At 51.3% G+C, this 26,339-nt stretch overlaps 1 protein-coding gene across 4 annotated transcripts; it reads right to left on the reverse strand.

Annotated features, from left to right (window-relative positions):
* Positions 1–6,130: 6,130 nt before the first annotated feature.
* Positions 6,131–24,314, reverse strand: RASSF7 (Ras association domain family member 7). 4 transcript variants are annotated; one of them, XM_062619132.1, is made up of 6 exons: positions 24,204–24,313; positions 10,666–10,819; positions 9,598–10,496; positions 8,602–8,770; positions 7,804–7,914; positions 6,131–7,102 (listed from the first exon to the last, which is right to left on the reverse strand). In XM_062619132.1, the coding sequence occupies exons 2-6, from the start codon at positions 10,766–10,768 to the stop codon at positions 7,071–7,073; spliced, it is 1,314 nt and encodes a 437-aa protein (XP_062475116.1). In that variant the 5' UTR covers positions 10,769–10,819; positions 24,204–24,313; the 3' UTR covers positions 6,131–7,070. The 4 variants fall into 4 exon arrangements, with proteins under 4 accessions (XP_062475116.1, XP_062475118.1, XP_062475119.1 ...); XM_062619134.1 differs by lacking the exon at positions 24,204–24,313 and adding an exon at positions 12,570–12,810; XM_062619136.1 differs by lacking the exon at positions 8,602–8,770 and having other exon boundaries at positions 6,994–7,102; positions 24,204–24,314.
* Positions 24,315–26,339: the final 2,025 nt, after the last annotated feature.

Below are 26,339 nucleotides of genomic sequence, written 5' to 3' on the forward strand. Positions count from 1 at the left end.
GTGCGTGCGATGAGCTGCGACCCTCCGTGCCGGGATGCGCCACGGAGCCCGGGCACGGCGCGACCCCCCTCCGCTCCCGACCCGTCCTTCGCGCTGTCTCCTGTGCTGCTTGCGGGCTCTGCCGCTCCCCGTCATCCTCCAGGAGCAGGTGAGCCACTGACTAACGCACATTGTGCTCTCGGCGACTCCACTGTGCGTGTGACAGCGGCTAACCTGCTCCTCGGACACCGCTGTGCGGCCGCCTCACCTCCACGGACCCATGCCGCGACGCCTGCGTCCCCTCCGTGCCACCCAAGTGAGGGGCTTCGGCGTGAGAAGGAGTCGTCGTCGTCCGTCCCCCCGCCCCGTGAAACGCCACTGTCCTGCCTCCAGCAGCTTCCCATCCTTGGCGCGGCAGACCCCTGACATGCAGAGACAGCGCCTTGCAGTTAGCCACACGGCGTGGTGGAGTGTGAAAAGATTTAAGGTTTCGTGCAGCCGGGCTCGGTGTGTCCAGCGCCAACGGAGATGAGTGGAACGGGCCGTGGCAGCGTGCGGGTGCTAGAAGCCCGTGGTAAAGTTGCGCCGGAGGGATGCTGTGCCCTCCTCTCTCCTTCCCTGCTCTTCTCCAAAGTCAGTAAGTGCTAGTGGACTCCGTACCAAGTTAAAGAGGTGCTTCATCCCAGCCAGTGACGTCTTGATACCCAGTCAGTGACTAACTGAAGTGCTATTGCCAAGGGTGTGTTAACAGAAGAAACTGCCTGGTATTGCCCCGGATGAGTCACCTTTAAAGAGAGACTGTCTAGTCTGTTAAATGAACAACAGAAATGAGCTTCACTTTGCTTTTCTGTGGCTGTTTTGTTTCCCATTCAGCCCCCCACCCTTGCACCCAGCTTTCCTCTCCTTGCGCCAGGGCTCTATTGGGTCCCCAGCCTTTGGCTGGGTTCTGGCAGAGCTGCCTTGCACCATCACACCGTGATGTCACGCAAGGGACTCTGACTTCATGGACCTGAGGAGCAGGAAGGCAAGCCAGGCAGGGACTCCTCCAACCGCCCAGAGTGGCTGTCACTAGAAACGGAGGAAGTGACGAAGCAAATTGCTTCTTCTACAAAGTTCTCTCTTGCAGTTTTAGACTGGTGAAGAAGCTGGGTAGTTGAAACTTACCTTTTTTAAAGCACAGAGCAGCTTTACCAGCAGCTTAAACTCGTAATAACCAGCCAGGATTCACCACAGCCTGCTGAGGTTTCCTGAAAGGGCTCAGGTCTTCTCCTTGTTGCTCACATGTAGCCCTGGACTTGTTGTAAAGGCTTGATCTGGAAGAGTCAGCAGTGCTCTGGTCAGTAAGTAGTTAATTCCTCAGAAGGCAGAGCAACGTCCTCTGCCCTGATAGAGACTGTCACGGAGCAATTTTGCCTGTCCCCATCTCTCCTGCATGCACTCGTTTGTTGTGTCTCCCTTTGGGTCCTGGATGAGCATCTGCTCTTCTGGAAGAAAAAAATCAGCTCCCTCTGTGCCCCACACAGACTGGGTGAGTCCACGGTGCTCAAACAGGGTGAAAAGAGAGGAAAACCATCTGAATTCACCAAAGCTGCTTTCTCACTTTTTTCAGAAGCCAGATGGGCCTTTTTTGACTGGGGGGTCAGATAAGTTCACAGCTTCCACAGCCGCAGGCGGCTTTCCTCCTCCCTAGCTACACTTACAGTATCTCCCCTCTGCTAGTGCCGAGTAGACAGGAGCACAGCGTAGCCACGTGGAGAGCAGGGAGAGGGAAACCTGGTGCAAGATGCACCTGTGTATGAGCATGTCTGTGAGCACAAACTGAAGCCCGGTGGTCCCCTACCACCCCGTTTTACTGGGATGTGTAACTGTGCATGTAACAAACCTGCATCTGAAAATTAAGGTGCTTTGTTTCTTTTTGAAGAAATATCCCTGTGTCTGGGACTGTGCTGCCCAATGACTAACTGCTGGAAATGCCACTGGCCGAAGCAACTCTGTGGGTTGCCTAGCAAGGCTTGTCCCAGTTCCTGTGAGCAGCACTGTGGTATGAATTTCCCACTACCTATGGAACCATCCTGCTCAGTTCCAGTAAGCGAAGGCAAGGGGTTGAATTGAAGTTTGGGTTTGCTTTTATTTTGTGTCTCTCTCCAGTAAGTGGTGGTAAGTATACAGTTTAATTCCTGGTTTTAGCATCCTTGTGGCAAGATTCAAAACTAAGCTCCTGTGCTGACACCTGAAGTCTTCAATAAATAGTGCAAAACCAGCGTTTGAGTGCTTATTACTGTATTACTGGGTGCTAGACCAGGTGAAGAGGAAAGCTGTACCTTCTCAGTGACATGTCTGATGTGCATTGCATGCCCCGTGCCTCCTTTTACCTCTGCAGCCAGTGAAGGTGGCTTGAAAAGGAGAGCAGAAGGGGTGCTACCTGGTTGTCTCTCAAGCAGAAAGCCCAGCACCAGGGCTAAGATACCCTTAACTTCATGGTTTTTGGTAGCTAACAAGCAGATTGGTAAGGACATGCTTAGCCTGGCAACAAGAATAGTCGTTGCTAAAAGCTCTTGCTCAGAACTGATGCTGTAAGATTTCTGGGGAGAGGCAGGAGTGTACTTTGCAGGAGGGGAAGATGCTTGACTGTCAGGCCCATTACACTGAAGGAACTTCTCTGTTCTCACATATTTTGTTCTCTTATTTCAGCTCTTTGCAGAGGGAGGTGAGCAGGCCTAATGCTTCAAGCACTGTGCTAGGAAGTGCCTACCCTGTTCTGTCTGTAACGTGTGCCAGTAGCAGGTCGGTGGTGAGCCTCACTGAAGGAGTAAGCTGGCCTGTGAGGGATAGAAGGAGTACATGAATTGTTTAAGCGGGAGTCAGTCAATTAGATGCAAGCATGGACTTACATAATATATCCTAAAAAAAAAAAAAAAGGAATAAAATTTCTGCTGGCAGAAGGTTCCATTGGGAGACAAACTTGCTCATCCATAAACAAGGAAATTTCCCGGCTTCCTCTAGTGTTTTATGTTTTTTTTAATTTTTTTTTTTGTTTGTTTGTTTGTTTGTTTGTTTGCTTGTTTTTTTCTCAGGGCAAGGTAGAATGCACTCAGTCTTTACCCTGAGACAGGGAAAGGGAAAACATCATAGGGAGAGCAGACATTGCTCCCTGCACAAACACACATGCCAGTTCAAGGAGTTTCTCTTCTCCCTCTGCAGTGAACTACCCTCATAGGAACTGTATGCCCAGGAGCAAGCAGCAGAGCATCTGTACACAGCTTGGGGAGCAAAACCAACAGGCATTTTCTCCTCCAGTCATTCACACCTTTCCTTATGTAACTGGTGCTGAAGCGTGTACTTTAGAAGCTGCTTGCCAAGTCCAGGGGCTGGGAGGCAGCACGAATGCTTGCTTCTAGCACTCTAGGTGAGATTTAAGGGGAGGGGAAAACCTAAACTCAGACACTGAGGAACTTGTACAAACCCATGACTGCAAACTGGGTGTCTTTCAGATGTACGCAGCTGTGCTGCCCTTGAGGAACTGTACTGGTCTGGGGCAGCACCATCTGTGGATGATGCCTGACCCAAAGAGCTGGCACAGCCCAGGGTAGATGGGTGAGGAGCTGGGAGCCATTTTATATGCTTATGCAATATCAAAAAAAAATTATAGTAATTGTGTAGCACAGCAAGGAGAAGAGGCCCAGGGGGCTGGGTGGCCGAACTGCTCTCCTCAGTGGTGCCTTGGCCTGAGAGGCTGCAGAGCTAATTGAAAATAAAAACTCAAAAGGATGCTGGGGCTGCTCACCAGTGAAAAAACAGGTATGTCCTTTGCATTGTGATTGCTGGGTACCACTGGAGGTGATGGTGAGAAGCATGCGAGGAGGGAGAAGCCCTGAAGCCCATTCCTGCCTGCCACAGGGAAAGAAGAAGCTGGTCCACAGCTCCTGAGGGACATGGGGACATGGCTGTCCTCCATTCACCCAAGCACAGCATCCTCGAGGCACCTGGTATGCTTGGATCCCTGCCTCAGCCACAAGCAGCTGGTTGTTCCCTCTCCAGTACACATCGTGTGCTGGGCTTTTGGTTTGTGTTTTTGTTTTTAAGGGAAAAAACAATAATTCATTTGCTTTGTTTTAATCTCATAACAATGAGTAATTCCTTCCTAGCACTCTGTAGTGGCCTAGAAAAGGACAGCATCATCTCCACTGTAGCAAGAAGGCTTCTCCCAGGGCATAAAATTTTAATTAGGAACAATCACGCAGCCTTGAAATGGGAATTGCAAGCAGCAAAAAAAGTCAAGCCATCAATAAAATATTCAATGGCAGAAATGTATTATTGACACAGCCTTTGGAGCAGAGAAAGGCAGGGGAGCCAGAGCAGGTATTGAACCTCACTGGGTGAAATAACACGTGGGGACCTGCACGCTCACCATGCCATTGCACACCCCCAGTACCAGGGGGAATATAGGTCACCCGCGGGTGGGAGTTTCCCAAGGTAATAAATGAGTTTGATTAATGCCTCTCCCCACACTGGCGTGCACCACAGCAGGGAGAGAAGCGTTAATCAAAGTAATTTATCACCTTAGAAAACACAGCTCCCTTTGCAGCAGCTGGGTGATGGTTTATGGGACACAAAATGCCACAGCTTTGCGCTGGAAAAGCAGAGATACCCCCGAGCCATGGCACTCACCCTAACCCCATGTGTTAAACCTCTGAGAGACACAGCCACGTCACGCTGTCCCCCATCCCACCCATCAGTTCCGAATCCTGCATCCCAGTACTCAGGGCCAAAATCTGCAGTGATGCATATTTTTTAAACCCGTATTTCCCCTACTATTCCCCCGCCTCAAGGCAGACTGATGCTGGTTTGACCTGTCAGATCACGGCTGAGTGGAAGTGACCCACAAAAAAACATCATCAAATATATAAGCAGAAGCGCAGGGCAAAAATCCTATGCAAAATCAGAGGTTCAGATTAGTTTTCTGCCCTGTTTTTCCCAGTAGGAGGTGCCATAAGCAGTGACCCTTTGGTCTTTATTCCCATCTACTTTGCAGAAGGCAAAGCTACAGGTTTAGCCCCCAAACCAGAAGATCCAGTTTTTAACCTGTGGAGGTCAGCATTTCAGGGCACACAGAGGACTTTGCGCAACATCCCAAATCTGGCCATGTCCAAGGCAAGTGGATTTTCTGAACCTGGTTTTTGGGTGTTTTCCCCCCAAGCAGCACTGAAATGCTCTTTACAACCTCCATCACCCTCTGCTGCTCTTCCTGTCAAGATGGAGTCTCACTTTTAAAAGCAAGAGTCGAAAAAGCTGACCGCAAGAAGCCCCAAAAGGAAGCAAACAGGAGAGAAACTCCTAGATGCGGCTGCACAGAGCAAACAGTTTTACCTCATTTTCCCTGACACATGTGATTTAAGGAGGAGGAAGAAAAAAAACTAACAAACAAACCAACCAACCCAAAAGCCCCAAACCCCATGATTCAAAAAAGACAACTCTGAAATTGCATCTCCTCACTGCAGCAGCTCTTCCGTCGTAACTGGTTGTACCAGCACTCTCCCAACAAAGCATACTTTAATCCTTCAATATCACTTGGCCAACCTGCTGGGCTGCAGTGGCACCTCAAAAAATCAGCTTTGAGAGGGGCACATCCCCAGGGCCCAGAGCCCAGCAGTCTCAGGGGAGACACTGATGGAGAGCAAGAGCAGACATTCTTGCTTGCAGTTATCCAGGGGTAGACAGAGGGGCTTGAAGGTGAATGAGAGGTTCCCCCCTTACCTGCTCTTATCTGCAGCCAAGCGCTATCCCCTTCGCCTCCTGTCCTAAAATGCTCCACGCTGCTGCTGTGCATTATTAAAATGCTGCCATGCTTCATCCCAGAGACGGCTGGCCTCTCACCAGAGACAAGCTTCATCTGCTGGTTGTAAAGCACTTTGTGATTTAAAATAAAATAAAAATGAAATAAATAAGAACAAAGAAAAAGAGCAGCATGTGCATGAGATGCATTCAGTCATAAAATACTTGCAGCTTCAATTCAGCAAAGGGGAAGAGATGGCTTGGAAATGAAAGAGGTGGCCACAGGCTGCGATGTGCCCATGGGGCACCTGACCAGAAGCCATCAGAGAGGGCTCTCCCAGGCCCACAACAGCACGCGCACACTCACTTTGCTCAAATCCTTTCCCAAAGATTTATTGAAGATGGAAACCGCGGCACACCGGGTTACATTCGTAAGGGAAAGTGGGGTGCCTGAGTCACAGTTTTTGCAGTTTTTGTGTTGAAAACCTTCTCGACAAACCCATCCCCTCCCCAGACCACTTTGGTTTTGCAATTAAAATACAAGGCGACCCACTGGGACAGATGAACAACACCCGAGAGTAACTACTGGCCATCAAGTAGAAAACCAAAATATAAATCAGTGAAATGTGACCAAGTGCACTTTGGTCCTGCTCCCCACCTGCACTGCCACTGGGAAAGGGCTCGTTCAAGGACTGTATTTTAGAAACAAGTTGAAAAATTAAGGGGATTTAAGAAAAACAAGCCCCTGCTGTGTGCTCCCTGCTCCCCTAAAGCCTGGTCCATGGCACCGTGATAAAGGGGTTTCTACTAGAGATTTCTTATAAAAGGGAGGAGCAAAAATTTGTCTTAGAGCTGCTCTTGTGCATCTCCTGTAGCCCATGAAGAGGTTGTTTGTCATGGCCCCATTTCCTGCGGAGAGGTGCTGTAAAATCTGTTAACTTGCTCCATCCAGGTGAGTCTCCAGGCAGGTCTCCACTGCAGCTTTGCTCCCCTAGTCAAAAGAGCAAGGACTTTTCCAAATGGACGATGGGTCTTTTGAGGAAGCTGTGTGGAAAGAGAGCACTGCTGTTTTCTGTTGAAAATAGAAAGCTCTTAAAAAATAAAAATAGAATGAGGTTGTTTCCATCCACAGGGAGGAGGGTTGCTTTGTGTTGTTGGTCTCTGGTTTTATTTTACAGTCTGTAAAAATACTCTGGCCGTCCACATCCATTCACAATATAAAGCAGTAAAAAAAAAAAATAAAATATATATATATAAAATATGGTTTATTTATACAGTTACACTTGCAAGGCAATTGATCCTCCACTGGCCAGGCCCTTCTACCTCCAGATGCTCTGCCTGGTTGATACAACTGCAAGACAAGACAAAAACCACCTGAGCAACCCCATCACAGCGGGCAAGCAAAAAGGGGAATGGAAAACAGGACGCACGTGAGGGCAAAGCCTAGGCTGGGAGATGGATATGCAGATGCCAGCGCATCTCCTGAGACAGGGGTGGAGGTTTTGGGCTGTGAGGAGGACGGCAGTAGGGTCTTGCTGAGCGGATGGTGGTGTGGGTGGGAATGGCATACCAGCATGCAGCCACCATTGCCATGGCAGGCAGGAACATCATAGGTTGCTCTTTTGTGGTACAGGGCTAGGATTAGGATCACAGTAGGTGGGAGGAGTTTTGGAGGAAACTGGTCCCCATGATGGAGCAAAAGTGACTCCTGTATAAGATGGGCGCCAAATCATCCCCATCCTAACCCTAGCAAGGTCTTAGCCCTGGGGGATGCAGGGTGGCAGGAGAGGGGATGCAGAACATTCTCCGCAGCTCCTGGCAGGGCAGAGAGCTGGACCTCCAGCATGAGAGCCCCTGGCAGCAGAGCAAAGGCTGCCAGGGTGTAAGCTTTGCTCTTCCTAATAGCATCTATAAATAGCTCTGGCCTCCTGCTCCCAGCACACGCTTGCTCTCTGCAGCCCATTTTGGGCAGCAAAAGCCTTTTCCCCTCCTTCCCACGCATCCTTCCCCATCCCAGCTTGTGCTCCTGGGCACCCGCTGGGACATACGCACCCTCAGGGCTCAGGCTGGACACCAGTGGCTCTGGCAGGGTCCTGGGATGGCTGAGGTGCTGTTTGGTGCTGGCCTGGGGAGGCGAGTCTGTGCCGGTAGTGGGAGGAAAACCTACAGATGGGGAAAAATGCCTGGCTCAGGCTGGGCTTGCACCTCCCCCGTGCTTGCTGGGCACAGCTGCTGCAGTGCTATGGGGCAGCCACATCATCCTCTCTGGGTACTCCAGAGGAGAAGTGACCAGGTCCCTGTTTTTCCATGTCACTTTCCACAGGAGCCCCCCCACCATCTCCTTTCACCCTTGTGAGGATGTGGACGTGGCCCCAGGCACCATGCTCACCCATCCCCAACACAAAGAGGTCATCGGTGGCTGGAGCCCATCCCCACCAGCCACAGCCAATGGGGGATGACACTGGCCCTCAGCAACCTTTTTGCCACTGCTGTGGCAGCAGCATGCAACAATGCTGTGAAGGAAAGATCCCTGCAGCTGCCCCAGCCCCCAAAACAGCAATGCAGGATCTGAGCACTGAGCGTGGCTACAAACAACCCCAAGGCTTCAGTGGGGAGGAGGAAGGAGTCCCAGGGCTGGCAAACCTCAGAGACCCCTGGGGTGGGGAGTGAGTGCTGTGCCAGCACCAAAACTCCATTCCTGCTGCCTAACAGCAGTGCCCAGGGCAGAACTGGCCAGCTTTGGGGCTGAACCCTTGGAGGGGGTGCTGACCCCTTTGGAGGGGGAGGCTGGGAGCGGGCAGGAGTCCCCCGGAGCAGCCCCCACGGCCGAGCCGGCAGCAGCGTGCTGACCTCCGTTTCTCCGGTAGGCTGGCAGCTCGCACTGGCTCGGCTCCGGCTGGGCATCCTCCTCGGACCTGGCCTGCAGGACAGTCACCGTGGCCCCCGTCTGCTGAATAAACTGCTGCAAATTACACTGCCTCAGCTCCTTATTTAACTCCTCCAGCTCTTGGGTCTGGGCCTGCAAAACACACACCGAGGGGGAGGACAGGGTGAGCTGCATGTCCCTCCCATGCCCCAAAACCAGCTGGCATACCCACCCCGGGGCTGCTTCCCCTAGCTGGGGCTTACCCTGCCAGAGCTAGCAGAGACCTCGGGGGTAGCATGACTCAGCCACCCCTCTCTGAGGGCCTGTGGAAAGAAGGGATGAGGAAGGCATTGTTTTGGGAAGGGCCCTGCTTTGCTGCATCTCCACAAGAGGGTGTGAGCAGCCATCAAACTGTGGCCGATGCGGTGCTGGGAGGTGCCAGACACAAATGAAATGCTCAAGACAAGATACTGGAAGCTCAGCCCCACAGCTGCCATCGTCACACTGCGCAGGCCCTTGCACAGTCTGCATGGTCAAAAGGTTTCATGCACAGCCACCATGGGACCTACATTGTCCTATTCCCCACTGCGACTCCTTTATCCAAGATATTAACCCTTATGCCAACGCCACTGACCCTGCACATGGACCATTTGCTCTGGCACCATTGTCTGTGCGGTAGTGGGGTGATGCTGTGCTTCCTGTGCACCAGCCAGGAGGAGTCCCAGCCCAGATGCAGCTTGCACAAGGTCAAGCTGCATTTGTGTGGGACCCTGTGCTGGCTGGGTAAGAGCAGTGGTGTCCCCCTGACAGTGGTTACTGCCACTGAGCCACCTCCACGCACCCAGCCCCACGCTCATCAGCCAGGTGTGGCAAGACCAACCCCACACAACCCATCAGCCCCCAGGCTGCTGGAAGGCTGGTCCCATCACCTCCCAAAGGTCATACCACCCCATGGGGCTCCTTGACCTGGTCCTATCTACCTGCAGATTCCTTTCAGCTTCCTCCAGGGCTTTCTCCACACTGGCCAGGTTGCTCTCCAGCTGGGTTCCTTGCTTGACCTTGGCCTCTAGGTCCCTTTTCATCTTGGCAGCCATGTCCTCCAGCTCTGTGGGGCTGGGCACAGGGATCTCCTTCCCCCTCTTGGCTCTCTCTGCCATCTCCCACTGGATCTCCTGCTGCAGGGCTTCAGTCCGGGCACTCAGCTCATAGATCCTCTGGGTGTACTCCTCCAGACTGGCCCGGAGGCTCCTAACGCGCTCCTGCCGCTCCCGCTCGCACTCCTTTTCCAGCCGGAGCTCAGTTTGCCAAAACTCCTCCTCACCCAGCTCTGTCTCATTCCTCCGCACCAGGTGCTCTAGGTAGAGGATCTCATCCTCCTGACCCGTGAATCGGCCACGCTCCCAGAGCCGTAGGTCCATCTCCAGGGTGTCCCCATGGGCCTCCAAGGAATGCAGCTGCTCCTGCTGCCGCAGCACCCTCCTAAACAGCTCCTCCTTGGAGGGTTGGAGGACCCCACCGCCCTCCAAATCCATCCTTTCCCGTGCTTGGTGCCTCCAGCGGCTCATGGCAAATGGGTCACCTGCAGGACCCAAGTTGAAGGTCATGGATTTTTTTGGCTCCCGGGAACGGGGTGCATCCGTGCTGGCAGGCCTGGGCTTGATGGGCAAGCTGGCCCGGATGAACGTCCTCTCGGGGGCTTGGGGAGCACCCTCTGAGGAGGGCCGCTCAGCCATGCTGGGGCCTGTCCGACGCAGCACAAACTGCACATCGTTGGCATACTGCCCACATTTGGCCAGCGACTCCAAGGGGCACTCCAGTGGCAGCAGCTGCCGCTCCTTCTCCCGCAGCTTCTGTACCAGCACATAGCGGCCCGTCTGACCTGCCGGGAGGAGGTGAGCACGTCAGACTGGGAAAGCCATGGCCAGCAGTGATGTACTGAGGCTTCTGACACCCCCAGATCAGGACCCCTACCCACCCAAGGTCTCCTCTTCCCAGGAAGCACCTGCAAAAGGTCATCCCTCCTCGCCCAGCAGATGGACATGGCTCACCTATGGCCCGCGCCAAGGCGATAACCACTTCTTGGCAGGTGGTTTGCTCCGAGACACCACAGACAACCCTCTGGATCCCATCCACCCAGACCTTCAGCTCCATCCCCACGGCTGCCGGGTCTCAGGTGCACTAGGTCATTGCAGGATGGGTGGTCTGTAGGGAAAAAAGAAACCAGGTTTCCATCCCAAGCTGCTAATGAGGAACATGAGAAGCTTTACGAGCAACGTCAGTGATCATCTTTTAACACCAGCATCCCTTAAGGTGCATTCTAGACCAAGCAGTTGCTCGCTGCTGCCCTCCTTCAGTCTGCAGCTCACCCTGCACACAGACTGCACATTTGTTGATTTTATTAGAACACTGGTGTTTACCTGCAACAAAAGAGAAAGTTGTTTGATTTTTTTCTTCTCATGCCTAAGCAAGGGGTTCAAATCTTCCTGCGGTGGAAAATGATGGGGTTTGTGTTCCTGCATGGTGCCCAGAAGAAGATGCCCAGGTTATTTCAGCTGCAAGCACAGATCTTTAACAGGTTTGTTGGACTTTCACTGTGATTTCTCTTACAATTTAACAGCACAGCACCAAACAATAGTAGAAAAGGCAGAGAAACCACTGGCTGCACACGCTCGCAATGGGATATTGAGAGAAGGTGCAGGCAGTGCACATTTTAAACTATTTATATCCATCTCAATTTATCAGAGAGTTTAATTAAGACATTGATTGAGATTAATTGATTAAGAGATTAAAATAAAGCCTCTTTCTGCACAAAACCAGAGGTAGTGTTTGGGAGAGGGAGCCAGGCAAAGCCCGGGATCCCAGGGGATGCTCTACCAGCGCTGGTGCCCAGCCTGACTGCCACCCAGCAGTTACTTGTCCTGTGTTAGCCCAGGTGCACCCAACTCCTGCCTCTTCCAGCAGCAAAACAACTGCAAAAGCCTTAAAAAAAAAAAAAAAAAAACAAAAAGCCCCTAATAAAAAAAAAAAGCAGAAACTGTAAAGGACTCAGATATTTAAGCTTATGGTGTTTTCAAACACTGTGCAAACAAAGATGTACATTTCCTCCCCCTATAACTCTTTTTCTAGCATTGGGCTCATCTGAAAGCCATAAGCAGAGGGCTGTATACAGGAGATTCTCAGGCCCTCTGTTTGGAGGGTCCCAAACCACTTTCCCAACCTATCCCGGCTGGTTGCAGCCTCTCCATCCCTCAGCTGCAGCTCTCCCAAGTTTGTAGTCAGGCTGCAAGGAAATTTGGCCTCAGGTTAAACACCACTTCTTGCTTGCTGCCTGCTTGAGTAACCGAAGGGAGGGCTTGAAGGGTCTCATTCCCAGCGATGAGGGAGTTTAGCCATAACATGAGAAAACAAGGAGAAACCAGGGAAGACGCCACTTGTTGAGGCCACTGCCCATAGATGCCACCCCCCCTGCTCACCTCTGGAAGGTGGGCACGGAGTGGCTGCCACAAATACCTTGGTGCTGAGTTCATGTTTGCCTTGGCTGGGTGGCTGGGGAAAACCGGTGGGGGTGAAGGGCACCGTGTGCTCAGCTGCTCTCCCTGTGAGCCCAAACCCCCTCAGATTTGCAAGGTTCAGCCCAATTTCATCCCAAAGCTGGGCTTTGTCACCACTCCCCACACCCTGCGCATTCAAAGCCACAAGTGGACCCTGGTGCAGAGCAAAGTCCAAGCACCTCCATGGCACCACCCAGCTCACCCTGAAGCCACTGGTTCCTCCCAACACAGCATGCTAATGCCAAATCTGGGGTGGCAAAGCATACTGGTGAACAGCACCCCCACCCCAGTCAGGGACCCTGTCAGCATCAAACCCAGCTTTTCCTGCCCCGACCCCAGGGGGAGGCCAGGAGCTTGGAAAGAAATAAGAAAGCAATAACCCAGGTGTGGCACAGCCTTACCTAGCCTGGAAGTTCCAGAGGCTGCTGTACGCTGCCGGGTGTGGGAGCAGGATGCCTGCTGGCACACCAGTCCCAGGCACCTGCCTGGGTTCAAACCCGGCACCAACCTCCGGCCCCACCTTGACGATCATTTACCAGCAGCACCGCTGCCAAAGAGCTGGGAGCAGCAGTTTCTGTCCTGATACAGGGGAAAGCACCCAAAAAGCGGCTGGTGCACCTCTCCCAGACACATCCCCGGGCACCTGAAAATCCAGTCGTTTTTATTACTATGTCCTTAAATCCTAGCAAGCACAGGACAGCCCTGTTAACCAATTGCTCACCATAACCCAAGTTTTCCTTGGGGGTTGCTGTCCCCAGCTCATAGCCAGATAGGAGATGTTACCTGCCCCCTTGCAAGGGTGTGGTAAATATGGCTGGGAGCTGCTGCCTCTTCAGCCTGCCCTCCTCACCCCTTCCAGGGCAGGATCATAGAATGGTTTGGGTTGGAAGAGACCTTAAAAATCATCCCGTTCCAACCCCCCTGCCACAGGCAGGGACACCTTCCACTAGACCAGAGTGCTCAAAGCCCTGTCCAACCTAGCCCTGAACACTGTCAGGGATGGGGCAGCCACAGCTTCTCTGGGCACCCTGTGCCAGGTTGTCACCACCCTCGTCATGAAAAATTTAAGGATCTGCTCCCCCCAGCCCACCTAAACCCAGCCTGGCTGCCCCTCTTCCCTCAAAGGCCTGGCCCTCATGGAGGAGCTGATGGGATGAAAGCTCATCCTCATCTGGGAGGATAGCAATGCGCCCTGAACACATCACAACCTACATGCAGCATCTTGTCTCCAGTAACCTACCACACCAGCATCACCTCCGCTGTAGCCCCACTCAGCTCTTTACCATCACTTCTAAAATAATAAGCAGCTGGGGGGCACTGTTCCTCCACTTGCAAATATGACCCTCCTCTCTCCAAGCTTTACTGCCGACCCCCTGCTTTAATTACCAAGTGTTTTTGTTACATCACCAGGTAGCAAAATGGGCTCTTGGTTTTTGTACAAGAAACACTTTTCTGCAGGAAGCAGCACTTCTCAGCAGGAGGACAATTTCCAGCTGCCTCTGTTTGTAGCTGCCCTAGGAGGTCACTTTGACCATGAACCAGAAGTGCAGGCAGCTGCCGGGTCCTGCTGGCTGTCCCAGAAACAGCACAGGGAAGTAAGCAGGTGGCTGTAGGCATCAGGAAGCATGCCAAAAGCTGCTCTCATTTTATTCTTATAACCCCCCTCCGTAGATTTATAAATAACTTTATTGGAAACAGATTAACAAAGTGACTTTCTGCTCCCTTCCCCATGCAATGGGTCCTAAAATTGAGGGTAAGGATGATTCCACAATTACACCAAATTTCCTAACTGGGAATTGGAAATTTCAAATGCTGACACTGGCGGGGGGGGGGGGGGGCAAAGGTTTTTTTTTTTGTTTGCTGTTTTTTTTTGTTGTTGTTAGTGCTTTTTAATTAACAATCTCAGATCCTGCAGCTTTATTCTCTTTCCTGGCACTGCCGTCTCCCAATCTCCCTGAAGCTGTCGGGCTAAAGAGGAGCTGAAGGAGCATTCCTGCATGTGCAGGAGGGGGATGCACATTGTGCACAGCTCCTGCAAACCACCACCCTAATGGCTGCCAGGACTCACAAGGGTTTGGTGATATCCCAGAACCTGAAATAATATATGGCCAGCTCAGAAAACTGACTAGCCATCCTCCTCACACAAGTGAGGACCACAAGTTTGCAGGGACTCCCCCAACATCCTACACAGGAATTCTGAGAAGCTGAGAGAGCACCTTCCAGCCAAGGATTGCAAACACTTCACAAACACTCAGAAGAAAAAAGAATCATATTTGCTTAGGAGGAAAAAAACCTACCAGTTTTGCACGCAACAGCATAGCCAGCTGCAACCCAAATCCCAAAGCATCCCAAATGCCTCTCGGCTGCATCCCAAACATCTCTAACAGACCTCCTAACAAGTACTGTCTGGTACCAGCGTGCAGGTTTTGAGCCAAGCATCCCACCAGTGCTGAGGTTTCACCCATTTTGGGGGGTTCACTTGGTATGTCCACCCTGGCAGAGGGCTGGGTACAACACTGGGCAGGCAGGAAGCACAGTAAGAGCTTCCCAGCAAGCCTAATTAAAACTGCAAAATCCAGAAGACTAGAATCCTTTCATGCCAGGGTTTGGGCTGGGGTAATAAGGACTCATAACTAATAAATAAAGATGTATTTGTACTTGAGAGCAGGCTATGATGAGCTCACCATCCAAAGAGGACGAAGGTGTCTACGGGGCCAGCAGCAGTCCATCCCTTTGGATGTGCTCCAGGCAGATGCTGGGGTACTCTTGGTCATTTCATTCCTGCTTTGAACCTGACCCTCTCACTCCTCTCCTGCCCTGTGCTGGGGGTATGCTCATCCCAGCTGTATGCAGACACATAGGTAAAGAAAAAACCCCAATACATGAGTAAACAGCAAGTGATGAGGGGAGGAGTCACTCGTGCCACCATCCTGCAGACTGGCTCTGACTCACCGCCTGGGATCAGCTGCTGTGGTGATGCATCCAACAGCTATTTAATGCTTCCTGAGGTCTCTCCCTGCCCCAAGCACAGACACCAAAGGGAAGAGATGGTACTTGCCCACATGCTGAAACCTTCAAGTGGGACAGGAGCCTTGCCATTACTCAGGTGTGGAGAGGTGACCCAACATCAAGAAGATCCCCCTGATGGTGCTCATCCTGCAGCAGGTTGGAGGTGATGGGTCTTCATCCAGGGTCTCCTCCAGCCCATTGACAGTGTCCTCCCCTCTTAGGTCCGTCTTTTGGAGTGGCATCACCTGCCCTTGGCTGGGCTGTTGCAGGGATAGAGCAGCTCTGCTGAGCTTTCTAGACCATGTCCATTCCAGGCCAGAAGGTGACCAGAGTCAAAGCTTGAGGCCATCACCAAGGGTTGACACCACTGGCAGGTTCAATGCTGGGCAAAGATCAGCCACAGCAAAGCTTGACACTGTGGCTCCTCCTGGTCTGGCAGGTCCCACGCTGGGTAGAGACGATCATCCACAGCTCTGTGCAGCAGAATCTGGCTACCACTGATGGTTGCTGCCACTGCAGCAGGGAGCACCTGGCAGAGCCCTGCCTGCAGCATTGTGGTGCAGGACCTTTCCACAGTGCCATGTTCATCCTGAGGATGCTGGCCCTGGAATCCCAAGCAGACACCATCTCAATAGCCTAAGTGCAAAGCAGCCAAAAAGAGGTCATCATCATCTGCTGTGTGGAGGCCATGAGGGTGCACACAGGACACAGGCACAGGGCTCCAGCCTGGGGCAGCAAATGGGTTACTTTATTCACATGCAAAGAGTTGACAGGGGTTAAACAAGCTCAAGAGGTGACAAACAAGTCCTACCAGAGCAGTCACAGCCCAGAGAGGCAGCATCCTGTCACAGGGAGGGCGTGCAAGTGTTACTCACCCCACAGGCCTATGCAAGGTGGCCACAAGCACCCAGGAGCAAGGAAGCAGCAGGCACAGGGCTCTAATTCACACCCAAATGTCTTATTTAGGGGTAGCCATAATAATCCCTGCATCCGTGGTCCACCCATCATGTCCCATCCAGTTCCCTGATCTGCGACAGCATGCCTGACAGCAAGTCCTAAAAATCAGCAAGTACTGAAATCGGTAATTTTAAAACCACAAGGACTTTGAGAACTCCACTTTTTTTCTCCTCCTTCTGCTGGAGAAGCCCCAGCTTGGGACAGGGATTACCACTGCAAATGTACCCTGAAGGTGCAGCTTTACCAGAAAGGTGCAGATAGATCCCAACCCACATGCACCCCCAGGCTCTGTTGCACTTTGATAGCAAGCAGTTTCTGCTGGAAGCATCTTACGATGCATAACACACACTTGGCATCTCCAGAAGTTACATTCATGTTTCAAAGGCTTTTTGAAGCCAAAGGAGATTGAATGGCCAAGACCAGAAAAACAACATCCTGTGGCACTTGCATTGCCAAGAAACATCCCTTGAGCTTGAAGCCACGGATCACTGTCAAAGTCCCCTGGCATCCCAAGGCAGACATCTCCCATGCATTAGGATCTTGCAGGAAATGCCTGAAGAGGCAGATTTCTGGAGAGCCATAAGCACTATGCCAGCAACCCCCCATTAAGAGCAAATTGGAGGGCTAGGTATTTTCTGCTCCACTTCCTCCCCAAAATTACAGACCCATGTTAACATGCCCAGGGTATACAGGCAAACCTGGCCAATGCTGAGCAGGGTGGGAAGAGCCAGAGACAAATCCTAATCCTGCCCTGCACTATGATGCAGGATGGTGACTGGCCTTGGGGTGATGGCCTTTCACAGGGATTTAGGGCAGGGAGGTTCATAACCCAGCTAATGCAGAAGCAGCTCACCCCATCCCGGCTCTGCCTGCAGAGACTTCTCTCACAATTTTTTCCACCCAGGCTTTTGGCTCTGCTACAGCATTAGACCTATATAAAGGCTTCAGAAACAGCACTGGGAAGGAGCTAGGGGACCTTTTTCCCCTGTCTTAAGCCACAGTTGGTGACCATGGCAGGCAACTACCGAGAGCCATGTTGAAACATCAAGGATTGTGGGCAGCAGTGACATGTCAGGGATGTTTACTAGCCAGTCCACTCCACAAATGAGCAACCAACTAAAAGCTCATTATAAATTAAAAGAAGCAAAAAAAAACCAAAACAAAACAAACCCTTCACCTACTGCACACACTCATGTTACAGCTTTCCAGCCTGGAAGGGGAAGGATCATCTTCCTCACCTTATTGCATTGTATTTCTCCCTTGAAGCACTACTGTCCACAGTGGGAGTAGAGCTGGCAAGGCTGGCTAGTACAGTCTGCTGTAAAGATGAAGGTTTGCAAGGGACACATCAGCAGCACCTGCTGTTGCTGTAATCATTTCCATCAACCATAGATGCGTGAGAGAAGAGCAACTTCATGGAAACAGCCGAGAGTAAATTCATAGTTTCTTCTCAATGGGGTGAAGCAAAATTAGCAATGTTTATCTTAGAGGGGAAAGAGGAAAGGCTTTTGCACTACCACTCTCCTTTTTTCTTGTGCAACTGAACCTGCCCAGGAAGGGCTGGGGAAGTGTTTGGGTGCCCAGCTCCCAGCACAGGGGCAAGCTGTAGGTACACAGGCTGAGTGTACCTTTGGGCTCTAGGCTGACCTAGATTAGGCTTGAGGATTAGGGCTTGTACTTGAAAACCTTTCAGAGTTGAGTCCACCCCACAATTTTTCCATAAAACTATCGCCTCATAGTTCAAGGCACTGCTGCACTGAGCAGCCACGGCCCAGCTGCGAGCCCCAGCAGAGCAGCGCTGGGATGCCCAAATGCTCATAGTCTTCAGTGGAAGACTCACAATCCAGCTTCTAAAAGCCAGGCTCTGAGGGGTATTTGCCAGACCATCCGCATGCAAACACAACCCCTCCACACATCTGCCAGCAGGTCCAGCATCTCTGTAGCATTCATCTTCCACAGCAGTCATCAGGGAAAGCATGGTGCAGTTTGTGATTATTCTCCCGTTATTATAAACAGCCCATTCCCTAAATCAGAAAACAGCTTATTTTTCTCATCACACAGGAGAAATGCTGCAGATCTGGAGATGCAAGAGCCTGTTCAAGCCTCGGAAGCAGTCTGAAATACCCAGAGTACCTGCTTTCTCCTCCCCAGCCAAAGATGGGAATCATTTCAACTTTCTGCAAATTTCCACTTCCCCAATCCAAGGGTGAGGACAAAATGGGGAAAACTCAAACAATGATCTATTTTTCTCAGTGCCTCCAAAAAGCCAGAAATGACCCTCAAAATGCAGCTTGTGATGCTTGCCTGGTCCAGCCCAGAGGATGGGGTGCACCTTGGCCACCTACAAGCCAAGCAGAGACAAACACTGACCTGCTGCTCTCCCTGTCTCATCTCAAAGCGATCAAGGATTTTATTTCCATAGGATTACAGGAAATTTCAGGCTCTGCACCTCTCCTCTGAGTAGAACCAGAAAAAGCCAAAGGGCCCACAAGTATTCTCCTCCTTAACCTGCTTTCCAGCCTCCTTCAGAACAGCTGTCATCAGCCAGCAGCAAACCTCTTTCCACTCCAATTCTCACCCTAGGGGAGAGGGTAATTAACAATTTAGCAAGTGCAAAACTGGGGATAAACCTTACGGATTTTGTTTTCCATTTCCAGAATAGCTTTCAGGTTCCTACCCCGCCTTGGAAAGTGGTCACACACACTGCTGGGTCTCCAGAAAAGAGGATTCACTGATGAATATGCAGGTACATGCTGCCGCAGATATTTATTTATAACTTTGTAGGATTAAAAAAGCCTTTAATGACCCTTTGCCAAGAGCTGAAATCACTCCTTTCTCTCACACACAGAGGCAGAGTCAAATAAAGAAGAGACCCAGAATTAATCCAAGCTGAAACCTTTGATAAGACACTTGGGTATTTTAGAGATCTCTGCTTTCACGCTACCTGGCACATGATTAATTAGGCAGAGGTGCTATCAATCCCCGCCTGAACCCACCCAGAGATAATAAGCCCTTTAAAGCACTAAAATGGAGGCATATCTCTGGAGAAGCAACTCAATCCCCTATCTGGCACTAAAATACAAGGAGCCATCTATCCGGGAGAGTGGTACAAGTCACTGTCCTTCAATAAGTGATGGATATCATGGCTGCATGACAAACTTTAACCCCTGAAATCACCTTGCTGGGAGGTGGCAAACCTCTGGCTGAAAGGGTTTTGATGCTGGCAAAGGTCTCCATCTCCTGCTCCACACATAGGTGTCCTCCTTACAAATGCTGGTGGTCAAGGGCTCCACTGGCACTTGGTGTTACCTGGAAGACCAAGATGGGATAGAAACTGGTGCCAGGAACTGCACTGGCCCTCTTGCCTGCATGGAGAGGGAGATGCTATAAAAATATCTTGTGTTTTCCAGAAGGATTGAGGAGCTTAATCCTCATGCAACTCATGCTCACCTGGGGTTGCTTTGGGGAAATTCAGCCTTTTGAACCTCCTAGCCCAACTTCTTTAAGCTCCCAGCAGGTCATTAAAAAGCCAAATGAATTCAAATAGGACAACACCAAGTCCAATGTCACATCCTAGGCAATCCTCAAACTGCATTAAAACACTCCAATAATTACTTAAGGTGGAGTAGATTTGAGGGACAACTAATCCTCAGCATGAAGCATCTTGAAGATGCAAAGCTATGTTGTTTCTAGCACATCTAATTCTGAATCCCAGGGATATTTCCCTGCCAGAGTGGGAGAGCAAACATCCTTTCACAATGTGAGATCCTGATTTTGCAAAACTCTTAAGAGATTAGAAAGAGCAACAGGAGAAGAACAAAAACCCACAACCACAAAAAAAGCCAAACAAATAAACCCTACAGGAATCCTTTACACAGTACAAATCCCTGTGAGACACAGCTTCCCCACCAATGGTAGTGCAGATGGGAATACCTTGGACCAGGTAGGATGTGGCACAACTTGGTGCCCAGAGTGGGTTAGCCCTGTGAAAGCCTCACCGAGCCACCCCTTTGGGATGGGACCCTGAGGACACGACAAGTTGCCCCGGGAAAGCTCTGTCCCAGAGGAATGAGGCCAAGGAGGAGAGAAGGAAGGGACCTGGAGCAAGCCTAGGAAATACCTGACTTTCTACATTCACAAACCATTAATCAAAGACCTGGGCATACTGGTCAAGGAGACCAAAAGCTACTTCCTGACAATTAAGCTCAAGTTTTCCCTCAGAGAAGCAAGGGGTGCATCACATTGCAGGAACCAGCCAGCACCAATCACAACATGCTATGAGGAAAAAGCCTGGTCCACCCAGCTTTCCCACAGCAGGTATGCTTGGCTCTTTGCAGAGAGGAGCACTGCCACCTCCCAAAACTGCCAGAACTTGAGGAAAAAAGTAAAAATCAGCAAGTGAAAACAGCAACCTCAGCAACTCCAACAAAACCAACCCAACCCATTTTTATTCTTATCTAGATATGTCTGTGGTGTTCACTCAACACCCTGCACACCACCAACTGCCTCAGGCAAGTATCCAGAGGTAGAGACCAGCTCCCTGCTGCATGCTCACACCTCCCAGGGAAGGCAATATTCCCAGCAGGAATCATTAAACAAGCAAGAGCTTCCACCCCTTGCCAATGGCTTCCCCATGATGGCAGGAAGAGCAGGGAGCAAAGGGGAGGCTGCCTCTCATCAGGATTCTCTGCTGACACAGCTACTCATCTATAGGATGCTATAGGTGCCTCTAAAGTCCCTGTGCTCAGGAGCACAGTGCTAGGTCTAACAACATGAGGGACCTCCAAGGGGACCCTAATACATGGTGGCATACCCTGCCAGTTATGCAGAAGGCATTTGGGAGACATAGGAAGGTTTGAGCATGTGGCTTTTAAGACCAAGAGCTCTAACAGGTCCTCTGCTGCACAGGGTTACAAAGCAGAGCAGAGGAAGCCTTCCCAAACTGAGCAGTGCTCAGCTGCCCCAGCTCAGGGCTGACCCACCCATGTCTTCAGGTAAGAAGTGTTGTGGCATTCCTCCCCCCCCCCCCCCCCGCCTTTTTGTTTTTTTTGTCTTATTGTAGATGACTAGCCTGGGGCATCTGGAAGCACCTCAGCCCTCAAGAAAGTGCTGACTCCAGTCCACAAAAAGGCAGATAATCAGCTGCTTTTAGACACTCATGAGCTTGGCATCTGAAAAATGGAAGGGCATGAAATTGTTAGCAATCATTTACAATAATAGGATTTTGTTAAAATCTTTCCATGGAGACACGCTTATGCCTTAATTTGACTACAAGGGCATAGACAAGCTGGGACAGATCACAGAATATCCCTTAAAAAGATGCTCTTAGAAACAATGCATACAAACAGAGCTAATACTTAAAACATCCCTCACGCCTTTATTTAAACTCGGGCACGGTGCAACCCATCTCCAAGCAGCACCTGGACTTCTTCCTAGCTCACCACAGCACCCGACATCACAGACTCTGCTCTGAAACCTTGGCATGCACACCATGGCCTCCCAGTCAGGGAGGATTAACCACTTGTCTGAATTTGGTCCCAAAGCATACAGCAGAATGGCTCGGGTCACTTGCAAGCCACCACTGGAGGTTTATTCCATAGCACAGAACACACACAGGACAGGGCAGAGAGATCTTTAAAACATGGATGAGATGAACCAGTAGGGCAATACTTGTCTGCAGCGCATGGCAATGGTGAAGGCAACCACGACACGTCTCCACTATAGAGGTGGACAAAGCACACCAGCTCCCATTTTACCTTCAGTCCCCAAAATACTTCATCACAGATGCTCCTCTATTTGCCTAGGTGCAGTAAATCGTGCATCTTCAGCAATTACACCACACTACCTCTTTGGGGCAAGTCATGTTTCAAAGAGCAGGCACAGGAGCACCCTGGGATGACTCAGACCAGCCACTGCCACATGGCTTTGGCCAGCCACCACTTGCTGCCAAAAGGTTTGGTCAAGCCTGGCGAGCTCCCCAGCATGCTCACTGGGGCCTGCAGGTACCCAAAGCTGCAGGGCACCTGAACACAGCTCTAACTTTTTCTTAAGCATAAGGATAAGGTATTTAAAATAAATCAGGCTTAATTCTTAAGCTGGTCTATTATCTCATGGTCAGACTGTTGAACAGATCCCCCCCCCTTCAAGCCTTGCATAAAGCTAACTCCCACATCTCTCTTGCACTCATTCGCAAAGAGTCTTAATTTTGAGAACAACTGGCACACACTTGCTAGGAGATTTCAAGAGTGCAGAACCCCTGGACTCCCAGTGCTCAATGCTGTGGGGTGCTGGGCACCTGCAGGCTCTGCAAGTTGTAGTGCTCCCTGGCCTGTGAAAAGGTGGAAGAAAGGTTTTAGGAAGGTGCAGGCACCTGGGGGTGGGTGGGGGGTGCTTCTTGATTTCCATGCTATTTCTTTTGAGAGGGTATAGAGAAGCCAGCAGAGCTATGGTGAGAGGGAGACCAGGCACTGTTCTCAGGCTTTCCCAACAGATAACTGGTACATAACCAAGAAGTGGGAGGATTCCTGGCATTCCAGCCGCACCAGCAGAAAGTAAGAGCAAGCCCCCCTTCCCCGAAACCCCTTCCCAAGCAGAGACTGCCAGCACTGCCCAGTAAGGAAGGCAAGCAGCATTGAGATATGCTCCTTGCTCATAACCACTACAGAGCGAGCATGTGCACACATGCATTTGCTCTCTTCTCCCTAGGAAGAGCTGCAGTTCTTGCTGCACAAGAAGCACGGCCCCACACAGCTACGCTGCAAGACGAGCTGACAACTGCATGTAGCATCCATGTCCCATCCTGGCTGGATCCAGTGCCCCACCATTTGACAGCCGAGCTCTGATATTCATGCTGCCACATGTTCCGGGGCTCAGTGCCTGCCCGGCAAGTCTCAGCAGAGCACCAAGCCAGGGCCCGCAAATGCGCCGTTAGCACCGGCACCCCTGGGAACCGGCCCCGGCTTACTGCGACGAGCACCCACAGCTCCCATCTCACCTCCTTGGATCATTTCTCATCCATTTTCACCTGCCTTTTCCTCATTTCTCCTGAAATCAGCCATCCAGAGGTAAGTGCCATGGGCTTTGCTGGAGGCAGCAGCTCTGAGTGCAAGGTGCATGCCCCCTTTCTCCATGTAATGCCACCCTCAAACCCACATTTGGGTTTTTAACCTGCCATTGGGATTTTAACATGCAATTACAAAGTGCTGTTACAGGGCAGGAAAAAAAACAGGGAGAGGAGCTTGCTCTCCCACCAGCAGCAGGCCACGAGCAGAGTTACGAAACAACCTGCTGGCAGAGTTCACAGAAGGTATCAGAAGTATGCAGTGAGGAGCCAGGCTCTTATCGAGGAATTTAACCCCTCTCCTCAGGGAGCTGGAGACGTCTCTGAATGGGCGGAGGATGAACAGCTTTACCCTGTGGATGCAGACTACAAGAGGAGGCTCCTGGCACGGGTAGCTGAGACATGACACCACTTCGGCTGCTCTTCCACCGTGGGCTCTGGCAAGCATTTTCAGTGCTAAGAGGGACCGTGATGCTGCTCCTTCAAGTGGGGCTTGGGTGGGCCATATCGGTGGCAAAGCTCCCGGTGCAAAACCATTCAGTGCTCGACCGACTCGGACACAACCAGCACAGCACTGGGCAGGTAGCACAAGCACTCGAGGTCTTGTAATGCTGAACGCTGCTCCCAGTCATCCCAGCCCGGGCTCTCGTTAATGGATTTTGGGTTTCTGCAGGGGTACTCTGCCCCGAAGTCACCTCCTCGCCACCGCTGCCCCGCTCCGTACACGCGGGCACATCGTGGCGCTTCACAGCCCCCACAGGATGGGGCTATCACCGACGACGGTGGGTCCTACCAGGCGGGCGACGCGCCTGCTGTCCCCGTGGCGGGGGGAGGGGGGGTGGCTCGGTACGAGGGGCCCCTCCGCCGCAGCAGCCACCCTTCCCGGGGCTGCTCCCCGGGGTGCCGGCCCGGCTGCGGACAGGGCCTCGCCGCGTCCAGGTACCGCAAAGCGGCGGCGGCCCCTCGCCGGGAGGCCCGACCAGGCCCCACCGCACCGGTGCGCACTCACCTGCCGCGGGTCCAGCTACGGCTACGCGTTTGCAGTTCCGCTCTTCTGAGGCGGCCGCTCCCCTCCGGCCCAGCCTGGCCCCTCCGCTCCGCAGCGCGGAGCCGCAGCAACCCGCAGCTCCGCCACCACAGCCCTTCCCGCCCCGCGCCCGGCCCCCAGCCCCGCCCCCGCCAGGTGAGACACGCCCCCTCCTCACGCCACGCCCCCCAGGCAGGTGAGCCCGGTCCCCCCCTCCCCCGCTCCCAGCACCCCAAGTCCTGCAGGATCCTGGATGCTGGGAAAGGAAATCGCTGACTCTCTTTTCCTTGTAACAAAAAAAGTATAAAATTCTTATTTTTTTAATAAAAACCTTCTTAAATTCTTATATTTTTTAAAGTCTTGAATGCTCCCATCTTTTTACCAAAAAGAACTCTTAAATTCTCCTTCCCCCCCCCCCAAAGGCTTAAATTCTCCTTTTAAAAATCCTCACTTTTAAAAAAAAATAATGCATTAAATTCTCCTTCCATTTAAAAAAGAGGTCATAAATTCTCTTAAAAATAATAATAAAAAGACTTAAATCATTATTATGTATTTTTAAAAGACGTCTCAAATTCTCTTTTTTTTAGTAAGAAAACCAACCAAAGCCCCGCAGGGCCATGCAGACGGACTAATTTCCTTCTGGAAGCGCTCAGTTGTACCTAAAAGCCAGTGCCTGTCCGGTGGCAGGGCCCAGGACTCCACCTGCCCCAGCAGGAGGCAACCCCTTTTCACAGAAGGAGAGCTAGGCCTGATCCAGGAGGTGGGCATAGCTCCTGCACCCAGTGCCCTTCAGCTGTCCAGGGGCTTTGAACGTCCTAAAACTGCAGAGAGGAGATGGGAGGGAGACCGGTTCAGCCGGTCTAGGAAGAAGCAGGTGCCTGCTGCCCTGCCTGAGGCTTTGGAAACTCCTCACCTCCTCCCTCCACCTGCTTTTCCCATCCTAGCTCCCCAGAAACCCACCCAAAAGCTCCTCATGCCTTGCATGACAATGCCCTTCCTCCGTGGCCCACCAAGCAATGAGGGTGGCTGTGATGGTGATGTCTCCCCAGCAAAGGTGCTTCAGTCATTGCCTGTGCAGGTGCAACCCCAGTGCCAAGCATTTCCTTCAGTGGGACAGACACACAGTTACCTGTATATTTCTTTATCCAGAAACTCTTGTGAAATGTCCTACCACTCATGAGAAAGAATAACCTATCCATCAGACCACTAGTCCCGAGGTGGCTGTTCTAAAAGGGATTTCAAAACTGCTGCTCCATCATGAAATGTGTGTTAATTTTTACGTATAGTCAGAAAAATCCCCATCTCACGTGGACCTCACCATATTTATGATATCCTCAGCTACTTCTCACCATATTTATGACATCCTTAGCTACTTGTTTCTCCACATCCAAGCTTCTGGGATTAAGAGGTGATGCAACACACGAGTATGTAGCTGTCACTCGGCAGCTTTAATTGGGTTTTTAAATGAAGTTTTCTGTTGTCCTGATGTATTCCTCATAATTATGATCTCCTAAATCAGATAATGCATCTGGCGCTCCGTAACACGGGCCATGCCCTGGAGACCTTACAGCACAGGAGAAATAAAGATCTCTATAAGAAAACAACAAAAGCTGTTCTCAGGAGATACATATCTTATTTATTAGCTTGGATACTCTTCTGAGATCCTAATCGGACACAAATTGAGCAGAGGTTCATTTGCCACTAGTGAGGTATGTTGTCTGCCTTTAATAAAAAGATTCTGAGTTTTAAATCTTTCTACCTTTAGCAGCTTGTAAAAAGATTTGAAATCTCTTTTCACTTGTAAAAGTAAAGCTATTACTCTAAAATAAACTTCAAACTGCACCTGTGTGTGTATATGAACCCTTGATCCCCAACCCTACCAAGAGTTCTCTACACCTTCCATTGGCTGAGATGGATGAAAGTGTCCAGGGTACAGGGCTCACATACTGGTGAGCCATTCCAGGCCAGCTACTCATGGACCACCTTCTCCAGCACTTGCAGTGTCTCAGCCCAACCTCCAGATTTATTCCCGAAGCTCCTGTGATGCCAAGGCCATCCTCAGGGACTGACCCAGGAGTAGCAACTGAACTGATTTCTGACTTGTGCTCACTGGCTCCT

This window comes from Pezoporus occidentalis, unplaced genomic scaffold (assembly GCF_034315485.1).
Source record: "Pezoporus occidentalis ecotype Australia unplaced genomic scaffold, CSIRO_AGI_Poc_V1 ctg21, whole genome shotgun sequence".
Taxonomy (NCBI): domain Eukaryota; kingdom Metazoa; phylum Chordata; class Aves; order Psittaciformes; family Psittacidae; genus Pezoporus; species Pezoporus occidentalis.

Coding starts and splice junctions, on each gene's coding strand:
- RASSF7 (XM_062619132.1), bottom strand. CDS start 10,768: ATGGAGCTGAAGGTCTGGGTGGATGGGATCCAGAGGGTTGTCTGTGGT. Junction 10,497..10,665: donor CGCCTTGGCGCGGGCCATAG/GTGAGCCATGTC, acceptor TCCTCCCGGCAG/GTCAGACGGGCCGCTATGTG. Junction 7,915..8,601: donor AGCCTACCGGAGAAACGGAG/GTCAGCACGCTG, acceptor CCCCATCTGTAG/GTTTTCCTCCCACTACCGGC.